The sequence below is a fragment of the Muscardinus avellanarius genome (genome assembly GCF_963383645.1).
Source record: "Muscardinus avellanarius genome assembly, chromosome: X".
NCBI classification, from domain to species: domain Eukaryota; kingdom Metazoa; phylum Chordata; class Mammalia; order Rodentia; family Gliridae; genus Muscardinus; species Muscardinus avellanarius.
Window position 1 is genome coordinate 37,115,549 of NC_137792.1, and position 24,782 is coordinate 37,140,330.

Consider the following 24,782-nt stretch of genomic DNA (forward strand, 5'->3'; position numbering starts at 1 on the left):
TGACTTGCAAATCAGAGGTTTTTTTCAAAAGAATTATGGTGAAAGGTTCTGGAGCAAATGTTGTACATGACATATATTCATAAACATATCAAAGTCAATCAGTAATCCAAACATGAGGAGGCAAGGGGAGGGAATGGGGAGGGAATTGGGAAAGGGCTAAATGAGTGATGTGTGCATGTATGCATCTTCCATCTTGTGCCCCATTAAGATGTATGACGACAAGGCACCAATAAAAAAAAAGAATACAAAAAGTCGATAGGAGGCTTTCAAAATGAGAAAGAAAGCACAGAGAAAATAACTTTGCAGGTGCACACCTCCCCTTACCTGTATGTAGGCATATGTGTATGTGAGAGGACACACTTGGAGGCATATAAAATGCAGTTGTCTCTTTCTCTCCTCCCACCACCTTCCCCATCATGCACTGTGAGAATAAATGCCCCAGTCAGCCACTGGCCAGAGGGGTGTTTGCATGCCTATCAGGTGTTTTATGGTGGGGAAAAATGTTGAGAAAGACTGAAGTATGAAAAATAAAAATGTTTGAGGTCTATCCAAGAACTCAAGAAGATGTAAGAATACAAAAGAACTAGCTAAGAAATTGCCTGCTGTAAGAAGGCAAAAGAGAGAAGACAAACAGAAAAGGTTCTCATCAAAGAGAAAAGCAGGTGCATATTGATCATGTAGGAAAGAGCTGACAGGATGAACTGGCACAGGACACCAGGTAGGCCAAGGTGGAGGTGCTGCTTTCTGAGTAGAAGGGCTCTTTGAGCACTTTCATCCCAGAGTGAAGCTAGCCTCTCAGCCAAGCAGGTGCACTTAGAGAAAGCAAAGGAATAAGAGACAAAGAGAAAAGCCATGTTCATGTCATGTGGAACCATGCAGCATCAGTTGGATTGCTATAACTTGCAGGTGGAATGCCCTAGAGGCCTGCCCAACCACACAGAGCAAGTGCCCCCTTGGCTTTGTAGCAGCTCCTCTTAAAAGGAAGAGGCCATGCAGGTTTATCCACAAGTTTAACAAAGAAGACATTTAACAAAGAAGTTAAAAGAAGTTTAACAAAGAAGTGTAACAAATAAAAGCAGAACCAGATGCACTGGTGCACACCTGTAATCCATCCTAGTACTGGGGAAGGTGAGATAAGAGGACCACAGGTTCAAGGCCCGTCTTGGAAAGTTAACAAGACCCTGTTTTAAAATAAAAACTAAAAAAGGTGGGGACATAGGTAGGAGATAGACATCTCTGAGTTCAATCCCCTGAATCAGGAGAGAAGGAAGGAAGGAAGGAAGGTAGGAAGGAAGGAAGGAAGGAAGGAAGGAAGGAAGGAAGGGAGAAGGAAAGAGGGAGGAGTAAGGAAGGGAGGAAGGGAGGAAGGCCTTAGAGAAAACACTTGAGATACTGTTGCTGCAGAGGGTGATAAGAATGTTCATAATAACATAATTCAAGAGAAGCTTTTTGAATGCAGGGATGTGAAGGAAGGAGTTCTGATGAAATAATAACATTCAGAAGAATGATTGAAGTATACTATGGGCAAAATAATACAAAGTAATGATGAGAACATCCTATCAGATATATAGTTGTAGGACTTGTGCTTTCAAAAGTAGGGTGTGTAGACCTAGATTGCACATCTAAATATTGGAAAAATGCTGTAAGTTCTTGGTTTTAATTCCAGCTTTTTGAAAAAAAAACTGTTTTGCATGTATTGTCATTATAGGAATAAACTGTTTTCAGAGGTTAGTGTTTTGTTTTTGTATTGAAGATTGAACTTAGGTGCATTCTATGTTCAAGCAACACCCTCACTCCTATTTTTATTTTTATTTTTAATTTTGACACCGAGTCTCACTGAGTTGCTGAGAGTCTTGCTAATTTGCTGAGGCTATCTTCCTATCTCAGTTTTCAAAGTACTGGGATTACAGGCATGTGCTACCTTTCCTGGCTCAAAGGTAAATGTTTTTAATTTAAGAAAAAATAAGTATGGTGGTAGTTTATATTTAATTTTTTGTACTGCTGGGGATTGAACCAAGGGGCATTCTACCTCTGAGCTACACCCCAAGCCCTATTTTATTTTTTTTGAATTTGTAAACAAGGTTCCACTAAATTGCTTTGAACTTGTGATCCTCATATTTCAGCCTCCCAAGTACTAGAATTACAAACATACACCACTACACCCAGTCTATATTTAATTTTTTATGTAAAGAGCTGCAAGAAATATTTGCAGCCCAGTGACAAAGATCACAGAAATATTAAGGACACATGTAGGAGCTAAGGATGTTAATTAATGATATAGTCTATGCTTAGCAAGCAAGCAATCCTCAGCACCTCACCCTCCAAAATGCCCCATACATACATTTGAGAATTTAGTTTAAGGATAAAAATATTTTCACCAAATGCAGAAAATGTAATAAGGAAATGATGAATAGGTGATTTATTAAATCATTTAATATAACCTTTGAACCTCATTAATGATGAAAATTATAAATTATGAATAAATGGAATAATTTCCCTTACCTGATTAGCAAAAAGTAAAAAGTATTAGCTGGCAAGAATGTGGGAGGACAGGAATGCTAATAAAGATCTAGCCAAAATAATTCTCCGTTATAAATAAAAGTTAAAAAAAACAATTCTCCTCATAATTCCACTTTTGAAAATTTATTCTAAAACTGCAGTGCTATCCATAGGAAGCTGTTTACTACAGTATGATATGTAGCAGCAAAAACTTGGAAACAAAAGAAATGCCTATTGGGTAAATTTTGTTGAAAGGAGGTAGATCTATTTGTTATGTCTTTTAAATGTTTTATTGGTACATTGTAATTGTACCACATAGTGAGATTCAGAGTGATACATTATATATGCACATAACATTATTTGGTCTGTTTTGACATGAAGTAGATTTACATGAGTTATTGTTAATAGAAAACAGCAAATTTTAGTATAATATGTATGTATACATATGCATAATGCTTTTGAAAATAATGTGTTTGGGAAAATGTAACATTTATTTTAAAATATATTTGCATATAAATACTATACATATTATTTATTATATAGAGAGTATATATTTCTAAATATATGAACACATACATTTAAAATATTACCTATGCTCATGCTAAATCTCTAAGGGTAAACAACCTAAATTTGTTCTTTGTGGTACTAAAGATCAAACCTGGGGCATTGCACATGCTAGACAAGTTATCTATTACTGAGCCACACTCCAGCCCAACAACCTAAATTTTTAACAGTGGTTCCCTAGAGGAAGAACAATAGAAGAAGGATATTGTTTGTAGTACTAGAAACTGAACCCAGGGGCATTCTATCTCTGAAATGCACTGCTAGCCCTTATTTTTGTTTTGAAACAGAATCTTGCTAAGTTATTATATTATGGCCTCAATCCTGCGATCCTCCTGTCTCAGTCTCCCAATACTGTCATTACAGGCATGTGTCACTGTGCCTGGATGAGAAATATTTTATATACTTTTGCCTTTTGAAACTTTTCTGGTGAATAAGTGTACTTCTCTGATTTTTAAAAGTAGGTATTATTCCTGTTATTGAAAATATAAATTGATATACAGTAGATATAAAGATTTAAGGGAGAAGGTGAATGGCTAAAAAATAAGCAAAAGTAAGCAGACCAAAAGGATTCAAAGTGTTGTTTTCTTCACATATGTGGGCTGGGTTGGAAGAGGTAAGGCAGCTGTGATGGCTCCAGGGAAGGGTAGGGTGCTAATGGCGAGGGCTGCAGGACTTGGGATGGCTTAGTGGAAGGCCAGATAAAAGAAGGGGCCCTTCTTTGCAAATTCACAAAAATGTCACACTAGAAGACTACAAAAAGCACCTCCTGGGATAATCAATCTAGAAATAACCAGATGTTCAGATGTTCTTCACACACACCTCCCCCTACACAAAGAGAGAGAGAGCGAGAGAGAGAGAGAGAGAGAGAGAGAGAGAGAGAGAGAGAGAAAGAGAGCGCGCTTTGGGGGTTAAAGACTCCCAAAGACCCATGCACTAAATATTTGGCCCCTACAGTGAAACATTGGGAGGTGGTAGAACCTTTAAGAGGTGGAGCCTAGTGGGAGGTCTTTAGGTTACTGGGGGATATGCCTTTGGAGGGAATTGCGGGCCCCTGACCTCCTCTTTGCTATTTTTTTTTGTGGTGATGAGGTGAGTAATATTTCTTTGCCACATATTCTAATCATGATGTGCTGCCTTTCCATGGACCCAAAAGCAACAGGTTCAACTGACCATGAACTGTGAACTATAATTTGCAAAACTGAGCCAAAATAAATTTCTATTTTTGTGTGTGGTACTGGGAATTGAACATAGGTGCATTCTACCTCTGAGCTACACCCCCAGCCCTATTTTTTCTTCTTTATTTTGAAACAGGGTCTCACTGAGTTGCAGAGGACCTCACTAAGTAGCTGAGTCTGGCTGCAAATCACAATCCTCCTGTCTCAGCCTCCCAAGTATTGGAATTACAAGCATACTCCAGGATGCCCAGAAATCTTTTCTTTTTCTATGAGTCACCTCAGGTATGTCTTTACAGTAGAATAAAGCTGACAAACACAGTGGTTTTGTGAGGAGATGACTATGTAAATTTGCTTGACCGCAATAATCATTTTACTACGTAAATGTGTATCAAGACATCAAGTCATACACCTTGAATATCCATAATAGAAATAAAATAAATATATGCAATAAAAATAAAAACAACATTTAACATGATTCTGAGGGAGAAACCAAGAATGGGTTATGTTTTCCTATATCAAAATACAAAATTGCCTTCTCTATGGCATCCCAAACTATGCCAAACTTGTAAAACAAAGTATACAAAAACCTTGAATGATACCACATGCCCGCTATGTGCTAGTCACTGTTAGGCTGATTTGGGCTATAAATTTATCGACATTTATCTTATTAGCTCAAATTTCCTGAGCTTTTGTGTTTGATACTGTATATTAAAGTACTTATTGAACCAGCCATTAATAAGCACCTGTTGTAAGCCAGGCACTGTGCTAGGCATTGGGACACAAAAAGCCAATTTACTTGCCCAGAAAATCTAAACTCTGAGAGAAGACAAACATGCTAACTGGTGGCATCATATGTAAAGTTCTATTACAGAAACACAGATGAACACACCAAAACTCACATAAAGGCATTCATGGCCATTGACGGGGGACATGGGTGAAGCCTGAGGAATGAAAGATTCCAAAGGAGTTAAAAGAGGGACTGGTGAAAGGTCAGACTCCCCCAAGACTCCAAGCAGAACTCCAGTCCCCTCCAGAATTCACACCCCAAGGCCCCCCAGTGAAAGAAGGAACTTATCTTAATCCTTTACTGGGCTGCTCTATCCTCCCCTGTGTTTAGTTTATTTCTTTGATGATTGTATCTTTTATGGCACCTTCCCTACTCTCTAGCATTCCTCATGGTATTGCAATGTCTGTTTTTTCCCATGAAAATGTGACTCTTAGTTGAAAAAAGGGTATAAAATCCTAGTTTTAGGGAATAAAATAGTCAGTTGAACAAGAGGCAATTGTCCAGGTTCTTCATTTCAGGTCTTTCCCTCCCAAGTCCCAGAGAGGAATCTCCACAGCCATTAAGAAAAGAGTTCATACACCTGATCTTAAACTCGATCTACTTGCTACCAGCTGGCCATCTAAAATATGTGACCTGGTTCAAAATAGGAATCAAGGAGACTTCCGGGAAGATGGCGACCGAGAAAAGTGGGGCTTAAGAGCCCCGCTAACAACCAATCTCCATTACCACAAAATCAGCGCCTTTCATAGCCAGAAAACACCATCACCAGTGAAACAAAAAATCACCAGGCTCCAGAGAGAAAGCAGACTGAGAACAGAGCTCAGAGCCACAGAGGAGATAACCGGCCTCACGCCCGAGGACGCAGCAGACGCGGCAGCAGCGCCATACTGCCGGCGGCACCGGCGAATTCACGGGACGGCTACAGCAAGCCGAGGTGAGCCACTGCGGAACAGCCAGGCGGGATTTCTCCGCGTAGAGAGAATCTAAAGCTCCCAGTGGCCGAGCTCAGCACACGCTGCAGGGATTCAAAGTGGAAATCAAAACCAAGAAGAAAAACACCAGCCCCACAGCCGAGGGCGTAGCAGTGGCGCCATATTGCCACCGGCGGCAGCAGCACCAAATTCAGCGAGGCCAGTACTGCTACATCTGCGTACTCAAGAACAGTGAGTCAAATTGCGGGCCACAGAGGAGAAATCCCAGTACTGTACTCCCTGGGACTTGACCCAGTGGGGGAGGGGCAGTGGCAGAGATATCACACCATAGGAGAACGTGCAACCTGGCACCCCCCACAGTCTAAAGCAGCCTCTATCGACTCTCTGGGTCGGAGACTCTGTGATACAACGCAGTAAAGGAGTAGTGGTGTCTGAGATACTACTGACTCGAGATCCAGAACACCTTAAGTGAAGTCATAGTGACCCAAGGGAAGAACCCAGAGAAGGCACAAACTTCCGAAATCATGGGAAAGAGGAATAATACTGGAGCAATGAATGCCCACAACCCCACAACATCAGAACCCGATAAAACAGAAAATCAGAGATTTCTAGAAGATCAAATCAGGAAAATAACTGTAGAAATAATAGAGGTGCTTCAAAAAGAACTCAGAGAGAGCCAAAAAGAGATAAAGGATGCAATTAATGAAGTAAAGGCCTCAATTCAAAGCACAAACAACCGATTAGAACACATGGAGAACAGAATCTCACTCTTAGAAGATGATCATTCCAAAAATGAACGCATAGTTTCTAATCTAGAAAAAAAATCCGACAGCAGGAATCTGATATTGAAGAAATATGGGCCCATTTTAAGAGAGCTAACCTAAGAATAATTGGAATAGAGGAGGGAAAAGAAAGTGAAACCAAAGGGATCAACAATCTCTTCAAGGAAGTAATAGCAGAAAATTTTCCAGACATAGAGCAAGAGGTCGATTCACAGGTCCAGGAAACTTATAGAACTCCCTTTAGACAGGATCGGAGAAGAGGATCCCCACACCACATAATTGTCAAAATGACCAATGTGGAAGCCAAGCAGAGAATCTTAAAGGCAACAAAAACAAAGGGCCAAGTGACATTCAGAGGCAAACCAATTAGAATCACTCCAGACTTCCCAAACCAAGTTATGAGAGCCAGAAGGGCTTGGAGTAACATATTCCAAACTCTGAAAGAAAACAACTTCCAGCCAAAAATTTCCTACCCGGCAAAACTTTCTATCAAATTAGATGGAGAAATAAGAAGCTTCCATGACAAACAGAAACTGAAGGAATTTATGTCTTCAAAACCAGCGCTAGAGAAAATACTCAAAGAGATTAAATACAAAGAAGAAATAGGTAACACACTCCAGAACTAGAGAAACAAGATTTTCCATCCAACAGACAACTAAGATTGGTTATCTGTGGAGATTCATTATTTATGTTAGTCTTTTACCTATCTCTAAAGGGTATTGTTTGCCTTTATTGTTGTTAATTTCTAGGATTTCTAGTTGGAATATTAATATAGCTTCAGATATAGCATTTGGAAATATTTTATCCCATTCTATTCGTAACTGTTAACTCTGTTTACATTGTCTTTGGATATACAATTTTTTTTTATTTTTTAGGGAGTTTGTATACTCCTCTGTTGCCTGTGCCATTGAAATCATAACCAAGAAACCACTGCCAATTTCAATGTTGTGAGGTTTAATGACCCAGATTCTCTCCTAAAAGTTTATAGTCTTAAGATTTATATTTAGGTCTTTTATCTATTTTGAGTTAATATTTGTACATGGGATTAGGTAAGGGTCCAATTTTATTCTTTTGCATGTAATTATTATTTTTTAACAATATTTAGTTAAAAGATTAATATTTCCACCACCAAATGTTTGTGGAAACCTTGTCAAAAATAACTTGACAATATAGGGAACAATTTAGGTCTAGGCTTTTATTTAACTCCAATGGTTTATATATCTGCCTTTAGAATAGTACTACACTGTTTCAATTATTGTAGCTTTATATGGTTTGAAATCAGAAAATATATATCTTCTAGCTTTGTTCTTTTTCAAGATCGTTTTGGGTACCTAGAGTCCATATTCCATATTAGGATAGATTTTTTTCTGAAAAATAAATATATAAATATATGATAGTTTGACCAAAAAATAGAAAAAAAATATTCTCTGGTAAGAAAGAAAGCAAAAAGAAATATTGAAATGTTATCTTTAAGTCATCAAAAGCTTGGTATCAGACAAATGAAACTGTTATGTGAGATTATCATTTTTAATTTTAGATAAATTGCCATAATACTAGATGTCAACTACTAAGCCAAGCATGGGAGGGAGGGATAGGGAGAGAATGGGGTGGGGATTGGGTAGGGGCTGACTGGGAAAAGTGTGCATGTATGTCTACAAAAGTATGTATCCTACTATGATGTATGAATACAGTGCACCAATAAAAATAAATAAATTTAAAAATAGGAATCAATAATAGACCAATGTGCTATTTCCATTAGATTCAGACTAAAATGAAAGGGATTTTCATAGTGGATGCTTCACAAAGGGGGAGATTAATAGCTCAACTAATATATCCACCCAATAACGTCCTGCCAGGTGTGGTGGCACATGCTTGTAATCCCCATGCTTGGGAGGCAGAGACAGGAGGATCACACTGGTTCAAAGACAGCCTTGCTGGCTTAAGAGACCCTGTTTCCAAATTATATATATTTATAGGTCTGGGGGGTGTAACTTGGAGGTAGAAGGGTTTCCAGGAACCCCAGTACTACCAATAACAGTCCTAGCCATGATTACTTGCAGGATGTGGAATCATGAGCCTGTGATGTCACTAGAAAAGGTTACTGAAGTTGTTCATCCCTCCATATCCCTGAAAGATTGATTCCAAGACTCCTATGGATACTAAAATCTGTAGATGCACAGGACCCCTATATAAAATGGTGTGGCTTTTTCATAAAACCTAAGGCCTTTCTCCATAATACTTTATATATTTATTCATTTTTCTGGTACTGGAGATTGAATCCAGGGGCATTGTGCCTCTGAGATACACCCTCAACCTTATGTTTTTAATTTTGAAATAGGGTCTTAGTCACAGAGGCTGGCCTCAAACCTGCCATCCTCTTGTCTTAGCCTTCCAAGTTCTGAGATTAATGGTGTGTGCTATCACACTCAGCTCTCCCATATATTTTAAATAAGCTCTGGATTACTAATAACACCCTGAGCCCTCTTTTTTATTTTGAAACAGGATCTATGTCACAGAGGCTGGCCTCAAATCTGCCATCCTCCTGTCTTAGCCTTCTGAGCTCTGAGATTACTGGTGTGTGCCATCACAGTCAGCTCTCCCATATATTTTAAGTTCTGGATTACTAATAATACCTACTAGGATGTAAATTCTATGTAAATAGATGGTAAACTGAATTGTTTAGGGAATAATGACAAGAAAAATTTGTACACATGTTCAGTACAGATGCATTTTCCTCCCAAGTAGTTTTCATCCATATTTGGTGGAATACATAGATGCAGAATCCATGGATACAGAGGTCTGACTGTACATAGGAAATACTGCCCTAAGGCCTAACTGTGGGACTGTCCCCATTTGTCTTCAGCATAGTCTTCCTTTACTTCCTATAGTCTTACTCCTCATTTCAGTCCATCCTGCCCTTTGCCCTCAGTCCCAGGTAGTGACTATTCTCTCCTGGTCTCTTCTTAGAAGAAAACTAGACGTGATAAGAGTAAATGTTACAAGACTATACCACTGTACTGCCCAATACAGTGGTTACTGGCTACATATATATATACAAAGTGATTAAAATAAAATAAAATTAAATAAATTTGTTTTCTTAGTTTCATTAGCTATATTTCAAGATGTTCAGTGCCCACATGTGGTCAGTGGCCAGTGTGTTGGATAGAACAGATCTAGAATATTCCTACCATTGTAGAATCTACTGTTTTAGTTAGCATCCCTGTGCATTGTGCTAGCTGGTACAGCAGCACACTGGATGGTTAGATATGAATAAAGAAATGAATCTAATTTAATCTAGTATAATTTTTTGTGGAATTAGAGATTGAACCCCAAGGGCCTTCTGCCTCCAAGCTATACATTGAGCCCTATTTTATTTTATTATTATTTTTTCAGTACCCAGGGGAATTCTAACTCAGAGATACACCCCTAGCCCTGTTTTATTCTTTATATTGAAACAGGGTCACACTGAGTTACGGAGGGCCTCATTATATAGCTGAAGCTACTTGCAAACCTGGATCCTCCTATCTCAGCTTCCCAAATGTTGGGATTACAAGAGTGTGCCACTATGCCTGGCTTTTTATGTTATTTTTTGAAACAGGCTCTCACTAGGTTGCTGAGAGTCTTGCTACATTGTTTAGACTGGTCTTGTACCTGTGTGACTCTCCTGTCTCCTCCTCCAAGTACTGGGATTACAGGTGTGTGCCATCACGCCCAGCTAATATAATAGAATCTTGACACTAATAAAGTGGCCTGGAGAGTTTTAGAATTCCCACCTTTGTGAATCGCTTTACATGCCCATACTTTTAAAAAAGTTTGAGGCCAAACTGGGCTCTCTGTAATTTAATGAGATCTGGTTTCAAAATAAAAAGGGCTTGTATTATAGCTCCAAGGTAGAATGCCCTTGGGCTCAATGACCGATACCAAAAATATTTGTACTTTAGGACCTGGAGTAATGTTTTATATATAGAAATCTAATGTAAATAGTTATAAGCAAATGTATATCTTTGACACCAAGTTTCTTGGGCTTTTCCTTGGAGGCACTTCTATATGGGAAGTACTCACCCTTTTTCCTCCAGAAGGGTTCTTTATAATAAACCATGCACTTGATGACTGAACCCAAAGGTACACGAGTGATCAGCTGGTTTCTAATTGTTGGCAGAGGGGGGCTGAAGTGGATCTTCATACACAGAATGGGAGGAATAGCACTAATCACATATTTAGCCTGAAAGAAAAGCAATGTGATTAAACATCATTAGTCTGTTATTTTTTTTTTCCTAATGATCCTCTATCATGCTACCCCTGACCCCACTCAGTATCTTTTCTTTCTTTTCTCTTTTTTCTTTCTTTTCTTTTGTTTGTTGTTTGGTTGGTTGGTTGGGTTTTTTTTTTCTTTTTTTTTTTTTTGTGGTACTGGAGATGGAACCCAGAGGCATTTTACCTCCAAGCTGCACCTCCACCCTTATTTTTTATTCTTTTTTATTTTTGAAACAGGGTCTCACTGAGATGCAAAGGGCCTCGCTATGTAGCTGAAGCTGTTCACGAACCGTGATCCTCCGGTCTCTGCCTCCCAAATGCTGGGATTACAAGCGCGCACCATCGCACTCAGCCTCACTCAGTTTCTTAACCAAAAAGCTGGAAGAATACTGTGAAAACCTAAAGCAGATCTTACTGTTCCTTAGTTCCAAAACTCTAATGACATCCCACACTTGGAGTTAAAGCTAAGTTCCTCATAACCACCTCCAAAGGTATACATGATACAGATTCCTACTATCTCTCTGATCCCACCTCCTGTTATTCTTTCCCTCACTTCTCCTACTTCCACTATTTTTATTTACAACCTAACAGTCCCTATATTATTCCAGGCCCTCTTCCCATCTCAGGGCCTCGGCACTGGCCATTCCATTTACTAGAACATTCTTCCCACCAAGAGCCACGTGGCTTAGTGATTCATCTCTTTCAGTTCTGTGCTCAAATATCACTTTTCCAAAAGAACTGTCCATGAAATCTGGGATATTTGGGGCTTTCTGTTCCCTTTGGATATCTATGAAACTCTTTCCCAAGTTTAGGGGTCTTGATTACCTCATATATTTCATGGTTTAGGGTTTCCACGAGGACATTTTCTTCTGTCTGGTCAATGCGGACTACAGGCCTCTCTAGCTTCACTCGTTCCCCAAGGAGGTCTTTTATTCTTTCAGACACTTGACCAGATCCACCCACAAATTTCCTCTCCTGGAAAGAAAAACGACTCAAGAGGTGGTTGAGAAATACAAGAAAGGGCATAAAATCCCCAAGTGGCTAGTTTTCCTTGCTTCTGTTCACTCTGAGCTATATAACATTTTATTTTACTCTGGTGAATCATATCTGTAACCATTGCTTTCTTACTGGGCACTGCTGCCTATTGACAAAATTACAGATTATAGGTTTTTTGTATTACCTTCAAAGCAATACTCTTAAGAATTCCCAGACCCCACTCAACTGGACATCCTCAGAATGTCACCAATATGACATTCTAGTCACCACCTCTGCTCTATATCCCATCTGCACTTTTTGAGGGGGTATTGCATATTGTACCCAGAAGTGTTCTACCTCTGAGCCATATCATCAGCCCACTCCCTTTTGCAATAATGGGGATAAAATGAAGAGACTTATATATGCTAAGCAAGCTCTCTACCACTGAGACACACCCCCAGCAGCACATTTTTTTTATTTTTTATTTGGAGACAAGGTCTCCCTAAGTTGCCAAAGCTAGCCTTGAAGTTGTCATGCTCTGGCTTCAGTTTTCCTAGTTGCTGGGATTACAGGCACACACCACAGCTCCCTGCCCATCTAGTCTTTTGGGAGCTGCTGGGCCTGATAAAACTCTACCTAGAGCTCAGCCACTACTTGCCTGACCATGCCAAAGCCTTGTCTTGTGACTCAGGCTCAGAACCTCTGCACTGTACTAGTATTGGAAAGAGGTTTTAAAATGTACTAATACATCAGTATTGGGAAAGATTTCCAATTTTAAAAATATATCTTTTATACTAAGAAAGCCAGGGCTAGCTAGCAGGAAGGAGGGACTTTACATTTCAAAAGGGAAGGAAAGAAAGCCCAGCCAGGAAAGAGGCTTCTTTACATCTCTAAAAGAGAAACAAATGGCCTAAGGGAAATCTGAAGAAATCCCAGATCCCAGAGAAGCAATTTCACACATCTTGGGGGATGAACAAGAGGTGTAGAGGGCTGTGTTTGGAGGCAGGACAGCCCCCCTTCCGGGGCAAATCTGGCTGGAGACAGCAGAGAAACTAGGCTAGAGATAGGGCTAGCATATCTACAGATCAAAGGACCTGCCTTGGACTTGGTCTGGTCAGGATAAAAACACTCAGCATACTGGGGTTCGGTGGTATATTTCATTCGAATTGCCCCCTTGTGCCCCCCTCTCTCTCTCGGGCACAGGGCTGTAACAATATCCTGTGTTTCTATCTTTTTAATAAACTTCTTTAAATCTTCAGCAACAGTCTAAGCTATTCATATTTATTCTTAGCTTAGGACAAGAATCCACGGATTTTTCTGTTTTTGGTCATTTGGGGTTTTGTCATGGGTTGAAGAAAGTGTGTCCAGGACCCTAGCAGGGGTTCCCAGGGAACAGTTTCCCCACAACCATATTCTCTCAATCTGTAACATGCACCACACCCCTTCTGCCCCAGGCCAGCCTTCTCCCTGTTACAAGCTTCCCATCTCATCTTGAGTCAGGTGCCTGTTGCTTCTGTGGCCACCAAGGTCATTTCACCTTATATCATTTACCTGCACTTAGTCCTCCCTCCAAATTTTCCAAAGCTTCCAAATGTTCTATCTGGCTGTGCACACAGTTAAGCTATCTTCTCTTTCTTGGTTTTTAGTTTAGTTATTTAAAATAACTATTTTTAATAGATCTTGGAAGAAGGAAGTGAGAAATGAAGGAAAATTAAAGGAAAGATGGGGGGGGGGACATGACTACCAAGGTGGTTATCTAAGAACTTTAATCCTCTTCCTACTGTGCTCAGCACAGTACCTTGCACAATGCTGGGGCGCAGGAAAGAGTTACTAAACAAATGAATGAATAAATTCCATGCAGGCCATGCATTTTAAGTTGAAAACAAAAAGGCTGGGGATGTAGCTCAGTGGTAGAGTGTTTGCCTAGTATGAATGAGGCCCTGGGTTTAATCCCAATATAAAAAAAAAAAAAGAAAATGACCATGGAGCTGGGCATCGTGGCACATGCCTGTAATCTCAGTACTTGAGAAACTGAGACAGGTAGATTTCAGGTTTCAGCCTCAGCAACCTGGCAAGACCCTGTTTCAAAACCAAAAGGGCTATGGTTAGTGTTATTGTAGCCCTGGATTCAATCTCCAGTGTCACAAAAAGAAAAGTTGAAAATACATTTCTTTTTTTAAGGGGTCTTTTTTTGAACTGGGGATCAAACCAAGAGCATTGCACCCTCAAAGCAGGCATTTTGCCACTGAGCTACATCCCAGCCCTGAAAATACATTTCTAACTTTCTTTTCTGAGGTCTCTAAGAAGTGCTCACACTATGTTCACCAGATAGTCTTTTACAAACTTACCCAGCAATAATCAGATGCTTATCCAAATGCAAAATGGCAAAAGTCACACTGGTACCTGACAACAAACTGCTTCTCATTAAAACCACTTTGAGCTGCCATGGTAAAGCACTAAAACCCATAAGCCTGCCTTGAGCTTCAGCAAGGCACGCCTTAAGGATGATGCCAATCTTTCGTTCTGGTTGGAACAGTGGGGGCTGGATTGGTACCTGCCCTCCATTGGTCGTTGAGATGATTCTGGTCGTGCCCCCACACTGCTTCACATACCACAGAAACCAGAGAGCAGAGACCTCATGGGTCTCAGCAGTGACACACAGGTTCACAAAGAGAGTGGCAAGGTGCTTTGCAGATCTGTTCGGGAAGAAAAAATGGACAAAATTGGCAAATTGAGGACATTATTTTTTTCATTGTCTAGAAATTATTCAAATAATACATTTCTTGGCTAAGTTTGATGAGTTGCAGGAAAATGTCACAAGGAGTCAATATTATGAAACATGACATCAGAGTTTGGGGAATTGAGCTTTGTCCCCCTCCCCAAAACAAATATCTTACTCAGAATCCTTCCATATTCTGTGCTATCACGGTTTGTTCCCATACATATGCTGTTCTTTTAGTGAAACACATCTTGGTAAAAGGCACTGCTGTTGACTTAGTAGTTACAGCTAACCCTCTAAAAATCAAGCTTAATTTCTTTCTCTCCATCCCTCTCCTCCTACTCAGTCCATCACGAAATCTGGTCATCTCTCATCACTTCATTCTATGTTCAGCATCACCAATTTAGTATTGTTTCTGACCAGTAGTATTAAAATTACTTCCTCCAGACTGGTCTCTATGCCTCCATTCATTTCCACTTGATATCTGTTGATCACATTAGAATCCAGATGCTCTTTATCTCCCTCCCCACAGTGGAGGTCTTTCTCAAATGTAATTCAAGTTATGTTATTTTTATTGCTTAATGCTCTCCACTAGTATCCTGTTGAAACTAGAATAAGAAGTCAGGCGTGCTGGCACATGCCTGTAATCCCAGTACTTGGAAGGATGAGATAGGAGGACAGCAGGTTCAAAGGCAGCCTCAGCAAAGTAACCAGACTCTCAGCAACCTAGTGAGACTATTTCAAATAGTAAAAATAAAATGGGACCGGAGATATAACTTGGAGGTAGAATTCCCTGGGTTCAATTTCCATATCAAAAAGAAAAGAAAGAAACCAGGATAAGATTCAAATCTTTCACCATGACCTCCGAAGCCCTAAGCAGTTTCCTCATGCCTACCTTTTCTTTCTCATCCTATACCCCTTCCTACATGTGTTAATGTTTCCTCAGAAACATAGACTCATATTCATCTAGCAAAATGAGCACTGGCTTTCATATTCCAAGTACCCTGGGATTCTGTCATATGCCATTCTATGTATCTTTAGAACTCTTTTCAAGGTCTAAGATTACCTTGATTATTGCTTTATTTATTTTTGGTACTGGGTACTGGGAATTGAGCTCAGTGTTACTCTACCTCTGAGCTACACTTCAAGCCTATTTTATTTTTATTTTGATACAGGGCATTCCTAAGTTGCTGAGGGTCTCACTAAATTGCTGAGGCTGGCCTCATACCTTCAATCCTCCTGCCTCAGCTTCCCAAATACTGGATTATAGAAGTATGTCAATAGGCTTGACTCGGTTTATTATATTTTATTGCTCTCTGTGCCACTAGAATATCAATCCATAAAAACCGAAACCTTATCTTTTTCTTGCATAAGAAAAAAGTAAAGTATTAAAGTATTAATTAATTAATTTAAAATTAATTTAATTTTTTAAGAATTAAAAAGTCTGATATATAAGCACTCAAAAATTGTTTAATGACTGAATGATCAAATGAAGAGAAATATCAAAGCATTTTAAAACATCCACAATGTACAAAAGATATTATAGATGCCTTACCAAACACAAAATTAGTCACAGTTATCTATTAAGTTATTTTATTTATTTATTTATTTATTTATTTATTTATTTATTTTTGCAGTAATAGGAATGAAACCCAGGGGCATTCTACCTCTGAACTAAACCCCCTATCCTATTTTTTATTCTTTATTTGGAAACAGGGTCTCACTGAATTGCAAAGGGCCTCACTAAGTAGCTGAGGCTGTCCTCGAACCGTGATCCTCCCTTTTCAGCCTCCCAAATGCTGGGATTACAAGCGTGTTCCACCACGCCCAGCTTCTATTCAGTTATTTTTATAACAGAAGATAAACTCAAAGGATATATGAGGGGGGAAACAATAAAACATAGGTGAACTTTTGCTTAGTGTCTTGGCAGGTAAATAGCTAGAGATTATATCTTATCAGAATAAGCAGCACACCAAAAAGCGAACAATGTTATGCAATTCCAAGCACTCAGTTGTATCTAACATGTCTTGAAATTCACCAGTAGTAATGTGTACTCTGGGATATCTTTAATACCAATCAATCTCCCTTTGATGCGATGTTTGCATATTGTTAAGCTAGTTACACCTTAGGCAGAATTTTCTACCTGGCAATGCTAACAATGGGTGGAATAAATGATATCATTTTACAATCTTCCATTTGCTGAACTCTTTCTACACTCTGTGTTCTTTAAACTTATTGTCTTGTTCAATTGTGGTAACAATCCTATAAAACAATCATTTGTTTCCCCCAGTTCACAAGCCAGAAAATGGAGCCTCAGATAGTTTAACAATATTTAGCTACAAAAGATACTCAATAGTACAACTGCAGATCATATCTAATTCAAAACTCATGTTTTCAATACCCGTAAATGATTTGTAATTATTCAGCTGACATTGACTTAAAATATTACTTGGAAGCAAAGTATCTTTGCAGTTCCTCATATTCTATTTCTTTTGTTTCTTGTTTTAGAGGTGAATTCAGGGGCATGATTTAAAGGTAGTAAAAATAACAAAAACTGAATGTGGGCCCAGCTAGGCAGCCAATATTAAATATAAAAATACTGATGAGTTTCTATTTGTTATTGTCATCAAATTGGTGGGGAGGAAATAATCATAATTTGAAATAAAGGGAGACCTAAAAGTACAGTGGTCCAACCTTACATAACTGGAAATACATTCCAAGACTTCCAATGGATATCTGAATGTATATACTGAATCCTATACATATCATGTTGTTTCTATGCATATCATTATAAAGTTTAATTTATAAATTAAGCATAGTAGGAAGTTAACAACAATATCTAAAATAAAACTGAACAACTCTAAGCAAATGCCATGATAAAAGTTACATGAATATAGTCTCTCTCTCATCTTAAGAGTTGTGATATTTTCAGATGAAAATTGACCCTTGATAATGGAAACCACAGAAAATAAAATTACATAAAGGGGGACAACTGTAATTCTTTCTTGAGGATCGGCCCATTCCAAATCCTTTATTTGATTTACTCTAGGATTTTCAGTAAGAAAAGAAATGTACTGAATGATATTTGAGGGATGGAAGGTCAAGAAATCTAGTATAATAATATTTTTGTATTTTTACCCTGTTGACTTTTTAAAAGATAAATGTTATATTTTTCTACATGGAAAATGTATACAGATGAGATAAATTTTGGGAAATTTATGAGATAAAACTAGGAAAGAATGAATATTTTCCATACTACCGCTCCTAAAAAGATGATTACAAATCTCATTTTGAAGCATTTGTTTATAGGCATAAGTGTTCTAAATGATACGTATATGTGATATATACAAACTATGATTTTTGTCTCTGAAGAGCATTGTATAAATGACAACAAGAGAATGAATGAGCAACATTCATCTTTGAATGTATGATAAAGCTTTAGATTTAACCACAATAGGTTGAATATTCTTGAGATTACTACCTTTAAAATCAGCAAATGATACCACCTATTGCTTTTTTTTTTTTTTTTTTTTTTTTTTTTGGTACTGGGGATAGAACCCAGAGGGAATTCTACCTCTGAGCTATACCGCCAGCCCTACTTTTATGTTTTTTTGAAACAGGGTCTCACTAAGTTGCTAAGGGCCTTGCTAAGTTACTCAGGCTGGCCTTGAATGAAGTACTGAGATTACAAGTATGTGTCACTACACACAGCTTCCTCTTTGAATTCTTGAAGCACTGTGTTTGAAATGTATAAGCTAATTGTCTCTGCACTTGACCATCAGTGAGAACTACAAAAACATTCTTACCCAACTTGAAAATGAGATTGTTAGGCTGATTTAAGGAAAGGAGGTGGCACATTCTGGATTATTCTGAGGAATTTATGGAATAATATCAGTGTTGGTATGCAAAACTATTCTAAAGTAAGTCAGATATATAATCTTTAGGGTAAGACTCAGTTCCAATATTTTTTTGCATTCTACTTGGCCAGTGGGGAGGTTTTAATTATGAAACAGCTATTTGTCCCATGCCTGTTGGGCAGTATTACTAAATAAACCTGAAAATTGCCATAGTAAATGCCTAATAGTGAATCTTACTTGGTCCAGCAAATCTTGTTCAGCAACTCTTTCATGGTCATGTGGTCCCACTCTTCTGCATGGGGTGCCTTCCATGGGGCATCGCTGGGAATCTACATTCAGATGAAGATTCAAATGAGAAAGATGAAGATAATTTCCAACGTTAAATAATTATACTCAGTCTTAAAAATTGAAACTTGAGAAAGAAAAATGTAACTTCCATATTTCCCCAAAAGTTTTCTTTCATTGCATAAATAACAGTGACTGTGTAGCTTTCATGCTATAGATCTATATTATGCAATCCATATTAATTAACATAATACTTCCTGCACAATAAATTGAGGTATTAAGTTGTAATTATGCTATTTCAAAATATGGATCATGTTAGTCACCCTAATTTATGGAGGATACTTTCCAAGACCCTAAGTGGATGCCTGAAACCAGGGATAGTACTAAATATTACATATACTATGTATGAGTCAGACAGCTGCACCAAATCTTGTCTAAATTAGGGTTTTCAGTTAAGCTCTCTGTGTGTTTACTTATAAGCTGCAGATTTGGGCATGCTGGCAAATCAAAGGCCCAGGCATTTTACTTTGCTATGTCCTGAGGGTTTTCTAAGTTACAAACATCATTCTGGGAAGGCTGAGTGATACATAATCTACCTTTTCGTCTATTGCATACAAATAGCAACCTGTTTGACATCTCATTCTTTTGGAGGTTAGAAACGAGTTCAATAATTCAATTCACAAATCTTTACTGATTGTTACTATGCTCTCACAATGTGCTAGGCAAGGGAGTGGGCAATGTGTAGACAAGTGCAAATGAAGTCAAAGAAGCTCCAAGAAGCTTTACCTCTTTCCCCATGTCATCCATTGTCCTCCAAAGGTTGTTATGATCTAGGTAGGTAATCGGATTCCACACTGGTGGGAATGGGCCCCTAAAGGGGTATGATTTGCCCTGTGAGACACAAGATATTTTTTGAAAGGAAACATTTACTATAATGTAAATGTAGTTAAATGTGTCAAGTTGATAAATATCTGCAAACAAAATCATGTTAGTTACTGATACATGGCATACCTGAAAATCTTGGCTCCTTGTGTCCTTAGAATCCTGTTTAACTTTTTAGAATAGAGGTTTTCAGCAAAATCTTTTGTTATATAAGTTTGGTCCTAAACCAAGCACAGTAAGAAGTTTTCTCTCTGATGTTGGCACCCTTATTGTGTAAATTTAAATAACAGTGTAGTAGTGGGATTACCAAAAGTAATTTCATTGGCCAACAATGCCAGTAAATATGTTTTAATCAGGAGCCCCTGTGAGCTGCTGTGTGCACAGAGAATCAGAAATTTACAACTATAAACATTATATAAGTTAGAAGCAGATGAAAAATCAATTGTAGAAATGCAACCATCTGTAAGAAGAGTCACAAAGCAGGACCCAGCAAGCTCTCCCAAGGTCAGTGCAGAAGTTCCCAGAGATGAGTAAAATCAAACAGAAAGATGAGGCAACTTCAGGCTTCTTCTCCTCTGGAAATGTTCACAACCACCTGGTTCTCCCCACAGGTATATCCTGACACAGAGATAAAGGGAACACATCTCCACAAAGGATTAGAAATAAAGCACACAGATCAGGCCTGATGAGGCTTAACTTATTTGCAGCAGTTTAGAGACATATATAAAACACACTTTGGGTCAGTTTCAAAGGCTGAGATGGAAATCAGGCTGTGCCCTCTGACAGCATCTTTCAAATGAATTGGAATAATTCAGTATTCTCATCCAACCAGAATCTCACAATAACTCTGAATCATTCAGCAAAGACTCATCTTGTATTGATTTTTTAGGCAGAGAAACTAGAATTGCAAAATGAGAGAGTTTATGCTCATTCTTTTATTACTTTCGTGGCCATGTTGGTATTCTGTATCCAACAAGGCCATACAATTTACATGAAAGAGTTCTTATTAAGGTTCTCTAGACAAAAGGAACAGAGAGAGAGAGAGAGAGAGAGAGAGAGAGAGAGAGAGAGAGAAGAGGGAAGAGGGAAGAGGGAAGAGGGAAGAGGGAAGAGGGAAGAGGGAAGAGAGAAGAGAGAAGAGAGAAGAGAGAAGAGAGAAGAGAGAAGAGAGAAAGAGATTAGTTAAGGAATTAGGTCATGTGGTGAGGGTGCTGGAAAACCCAAATTAAGTCTTCAGGGTAGGCCAGAAATCCAGGAAAGAGCTGCAGTTAAAGTCAAAATGCAACTGGTTACCAGAATTCCTTCTTCTACCAGGGAAGTTAATTTTTTTTTCATGTCCTAGGGATGGAACCCAGGGCCTTGTACATACTAGGCAAGTGCTTTACCATTGAGATATACATTCCCAGCCCTAAATCTTTTTATCTAAAGGTTTCAATTGATTGGATGAGATCCATGTGCATTATGGAGGATAATCTGCTTTATTGAGTCTGCTGATTTAAATGTAATTTCATCTAAAAACACATGAACTGAAACATCTAGAATAATATTTGACCAAATATCTGGGGACACATAAAATTAACCATCACACTTTTATTTATTTATTTATTTAATTATTTTTGCGGGTCTGGGATTGGACCCCAGGGGCATTCGACCTCCAAGCTACACCCCCTGCCCTATTTTTAATTCTTTAGTTTGAAACCGGGTCTCACTGAGTTGCAGAGGGCCTCACTAAGTAGCTGAGGCTGTCCGCAAACCGTGATCCTCCGATCTCAGCCTCCCGAATGCTGGGATTACAAGCGTGCACCACTACGCCCGGTGAACCATCACACTTTTAAAAATTTATTGAATTAAGCTGTAATTTATATATGATGCACCAATTTTATTTTACTTATTTTATTTATGGTTAAAGTCATTGACAATTTTAAATTGACAATCAAAAGTTGCATATATTTATTACATATATGTTGTCTTAAAAATGTATATATTGTGGAATGCATACATTATACTAATTAATATATGTATTACCCAACATACTTTTTTTGTGTTGAGAAAACTTAAAAGTATTCTCCTGGCCATTTTAAAGAATATAATACATTTTTACTCACTATAGTCAGGGTTTTGTACAACGAATTTCTTTATTTCTTCCTATTTAATTGAAATTTTGTACATTTGACTAACATTTCCCAACAATATACTTATTTTAAATGCATGATTTGGGAAGTTTTGACAGATGAATTCATCCATGTAAATACCATCACAATCAAGATATAAAACATTCCCATCATTCTAGAATGTTCCCTGGTGTCCCTTCCCAGACAATTTCTGTTCCCTTTCTGGCCATGGGGAACTACTGTTCAGTTTTCTGTCACTATAAATTAGTTCTGCCTATTCTAAATTAAAAAATAGACTCATGTGATATGTACATTTTAATATCTGGAATTTTCTTTTTACTCAGCACAATGGTTTTGAAGCCTGCACATATTGTAGTTTATTCCTTTTCATTGCTAACTGGTAGAACATATGTATATACCATGGTTTGTTTATTTGTTCATTAATTAATGGATATTTCCAGTTTTTAACTATTTTAAATAAAACTGCCACAGACATTCTTGTGCACGTCTTTGATGTACATGCACAGGTTTTGTTCTCTCTTGGGAAATTTTCTAGGAGTGGTGTGGATGAATTGTATGGTTAACATATGTTTAATAATTTCCCCAAGTGGCTGTACCCCATTTATATTCCCACCAGCAGTGTATAAGAGTTTTAGTTGCCCCACATTGACTTTTCTTTAATGCTTCATATTTTAAATATACTTTTTATTTTAGAATAATATTAGATCTGCCAAAAATCTGCAAAGATAGTACAGAAGGTTCCCATAAACCTCTCATCTAGTTTTCTCTAATAATAGCATTTTATATGACCTGTGTGCATTGATCAAAGCCAGGAGATTTATAGTGGTTCATCACCATATACTAAACATCAGGCTTTATTTGGATTCTAGAGTCCAATAATTTCCCCACTAAGTTCTCTCTTTTATTTATTTAGCACTGGTGAGCGGACCCAGGGGTATTCTAGGCATTGTACCTCCAACTATACCCCCAGCCCTTTTTATTTTTTAAATTTGGAATATGGTCTCACTATGTTGCTAAGGGTCTTGCTAATTTGCTGAAGCTAACCTCGACTCTGCAATCCTCCTCTTTTATCTTCCCAAGTACTGGGATTACAGGCATGCACCACCATCCTGACTTCCACAATATATTTTTTGGTCCCAGGATCCATCTGTGATCACACATTGCATTCCATAGTGCTGCAAAGTCTCTCCTAGTCTGTGACCATTCCTCAATCTTTTTTTGTCTTTCATGACCTTGACAGTTTAAAGAATACTAGGTACACATCTTGTAAAATGACCTTCAGTTTGGATCTGTCTGAATATTTTTTCATTTTTAGATGGGATTTAAAAGTGGGAAAGAATATTTCATAGGTAAAGTGTCCTCGTGTGCTAGCAACATGACATCTCAGATGATGCTAACTTGTATAATTTGGCATCCACCAAATCCCTCTACTGTAAAGTTACTAGTTTCCCCTTTCTACACTTTCTCCTATGGAATGGAGTCAGTAAGTTCAGACCATACTCAAGAAGCAATGATGAAGCTTAAGCTCCACTTCCCAAAGTGTGAGTATCTATAAACATTTAAAATATCTTCTCTAAGGAAGATTTTTCTACTTCCACTCTTTTATTTACATATTCAATCACTTGTTTGTATTAGTGTGGACTTATGTAGGGTTTCATATGTTTAGGATCACAAACCAATACTACTTTATTCAGTTGCTTGTATAGTGCCACCTGTGGCCAGTCAGGTGCTCCTTTAGGTGGACTCCTCTGTTGCCTCTGACATGCCTCCATCCTTTTGTTTCTTGAGTACTTCCTTCATTTACAGCACCAGAAAATTCTCCAGTCTCATTTCTATTTCCTCTGCCTAAGCCTTAGGATATATCATCTGCCCAAGGAGCCTTAATTCCTTTTATCAAGAGAATGGTATTTAAAGCAACATCTGGCTGCTGGGTGCCTGGTGATTTCCCCACCTTTCTTTCTTTCTTTTTTCTCTTTCTTTCTTTCATTTTGCATCAGTGATTAGGAACAGAAACCAGAGCCTCATGTATGCTAGGCAAGCATTCTACCACTGAGCCATACTCTGGTCCTGATTATGTTTTTAAACAGCTTTATTGAGATATAATTCAAGTTCTGTGTGACTTTTATGTTAATTTTTTTAAATATTTACTTATGTTTCTTCTATCAGAGTCCAGCACACAGAAATTACTCAGTAGAGGTCTGGTGCAGTGGTGAAATACTTTATCCCCAGTACTTGGGAGGCTGAGACAAGAGGATTCCAGGTTTGAGGCCAATCTCAGCAATTTAGCCATGCCTCCAGCAACTTAGATGGTGTTTCAAATTAAAAATAAAATAAGACTGGGGTTTCAAGGAAGGAAGGAAGGAAGGAAGGAAGGAAGGAAGGAAGGAAATTAGTAGAAACTTGTGGATTGATCCATGGGTACATTCTACAGAGTAAATGTGGATCTCTATTCCAGCTTTGTCTTTCCTAAGAAGAATGACAGAGAATGAGTCAGTTACATAATCTCCCTGACCCCAGAAATCTTTTTGTGTCAAATAAATACCAAGTTCAAGTATCAATCTTTCCAATACATCCACTGACCCTACTGTCTTCATCCCAGATGTATGCCAGTTACCATAAACATTTGGGTTAGGCAGTGTCATTCTGTTTTCTGTTGCTCTAAAAAAATACTCAAGACTTGGTAATTTAAAGAGTATATATTTATTTGGCTCACAGTTCTGGAGGTTGAGAAGTCCAAGAGCATAGTGCCAGCATCTGCTTGGCATCTTGTGAGAGCCTTAATCCTGAATAAAAAAGTAGTGGAGGGCATCACATAGTGAGAAAGAGCAAGTGTGTACCAGCTCAGGTATCTCTTCCTCTTCTTATAATGTCACCAATTCCATCATGGGGGGGCCCCACTCCGAAGACCTTATCTAATCCCAATTACTTCCCAAAGGTCC

The 24,782-nt window shown here is 38.3% G+C and overlaps 1 protein-coding gene across 1 annotated transcript in view; it reads right to left on the reverse strand.

Moving 5' to 3' along the window:
- MAOB (monoamine oxidase B) overlaps positions 1–24,782 on the reverse strand; it is a gene marked incomplete at both ends in the record, with an annotated part of 121,327 nt that overhangs the window by 19,455 nt on the left and 77,090 nt on the right. Inside the window, 5 exons of the mRNA XM_080718363.1 lie at positions 10,802–10,961; positions 11,819–11,968; positions 14,523–14,664; positions 18,782–18,873; positions 19,616–19,720. Of these exons, the coding sequence (XP_080574489.1) occupies positions 10,802–10,961; positions 11,819–11,968; positions 14,523–14,664; positions 18,782–18,873; positions 19,616–19,720 (649 nt within the window). The remainder of the gene's footprint in view (positions 1–10,801; positions 10,962–11,818; positions 11,969–14,522; positions 14,665–18,781; positions 18,874–19,615; positions 19,721–24,782) is intronic.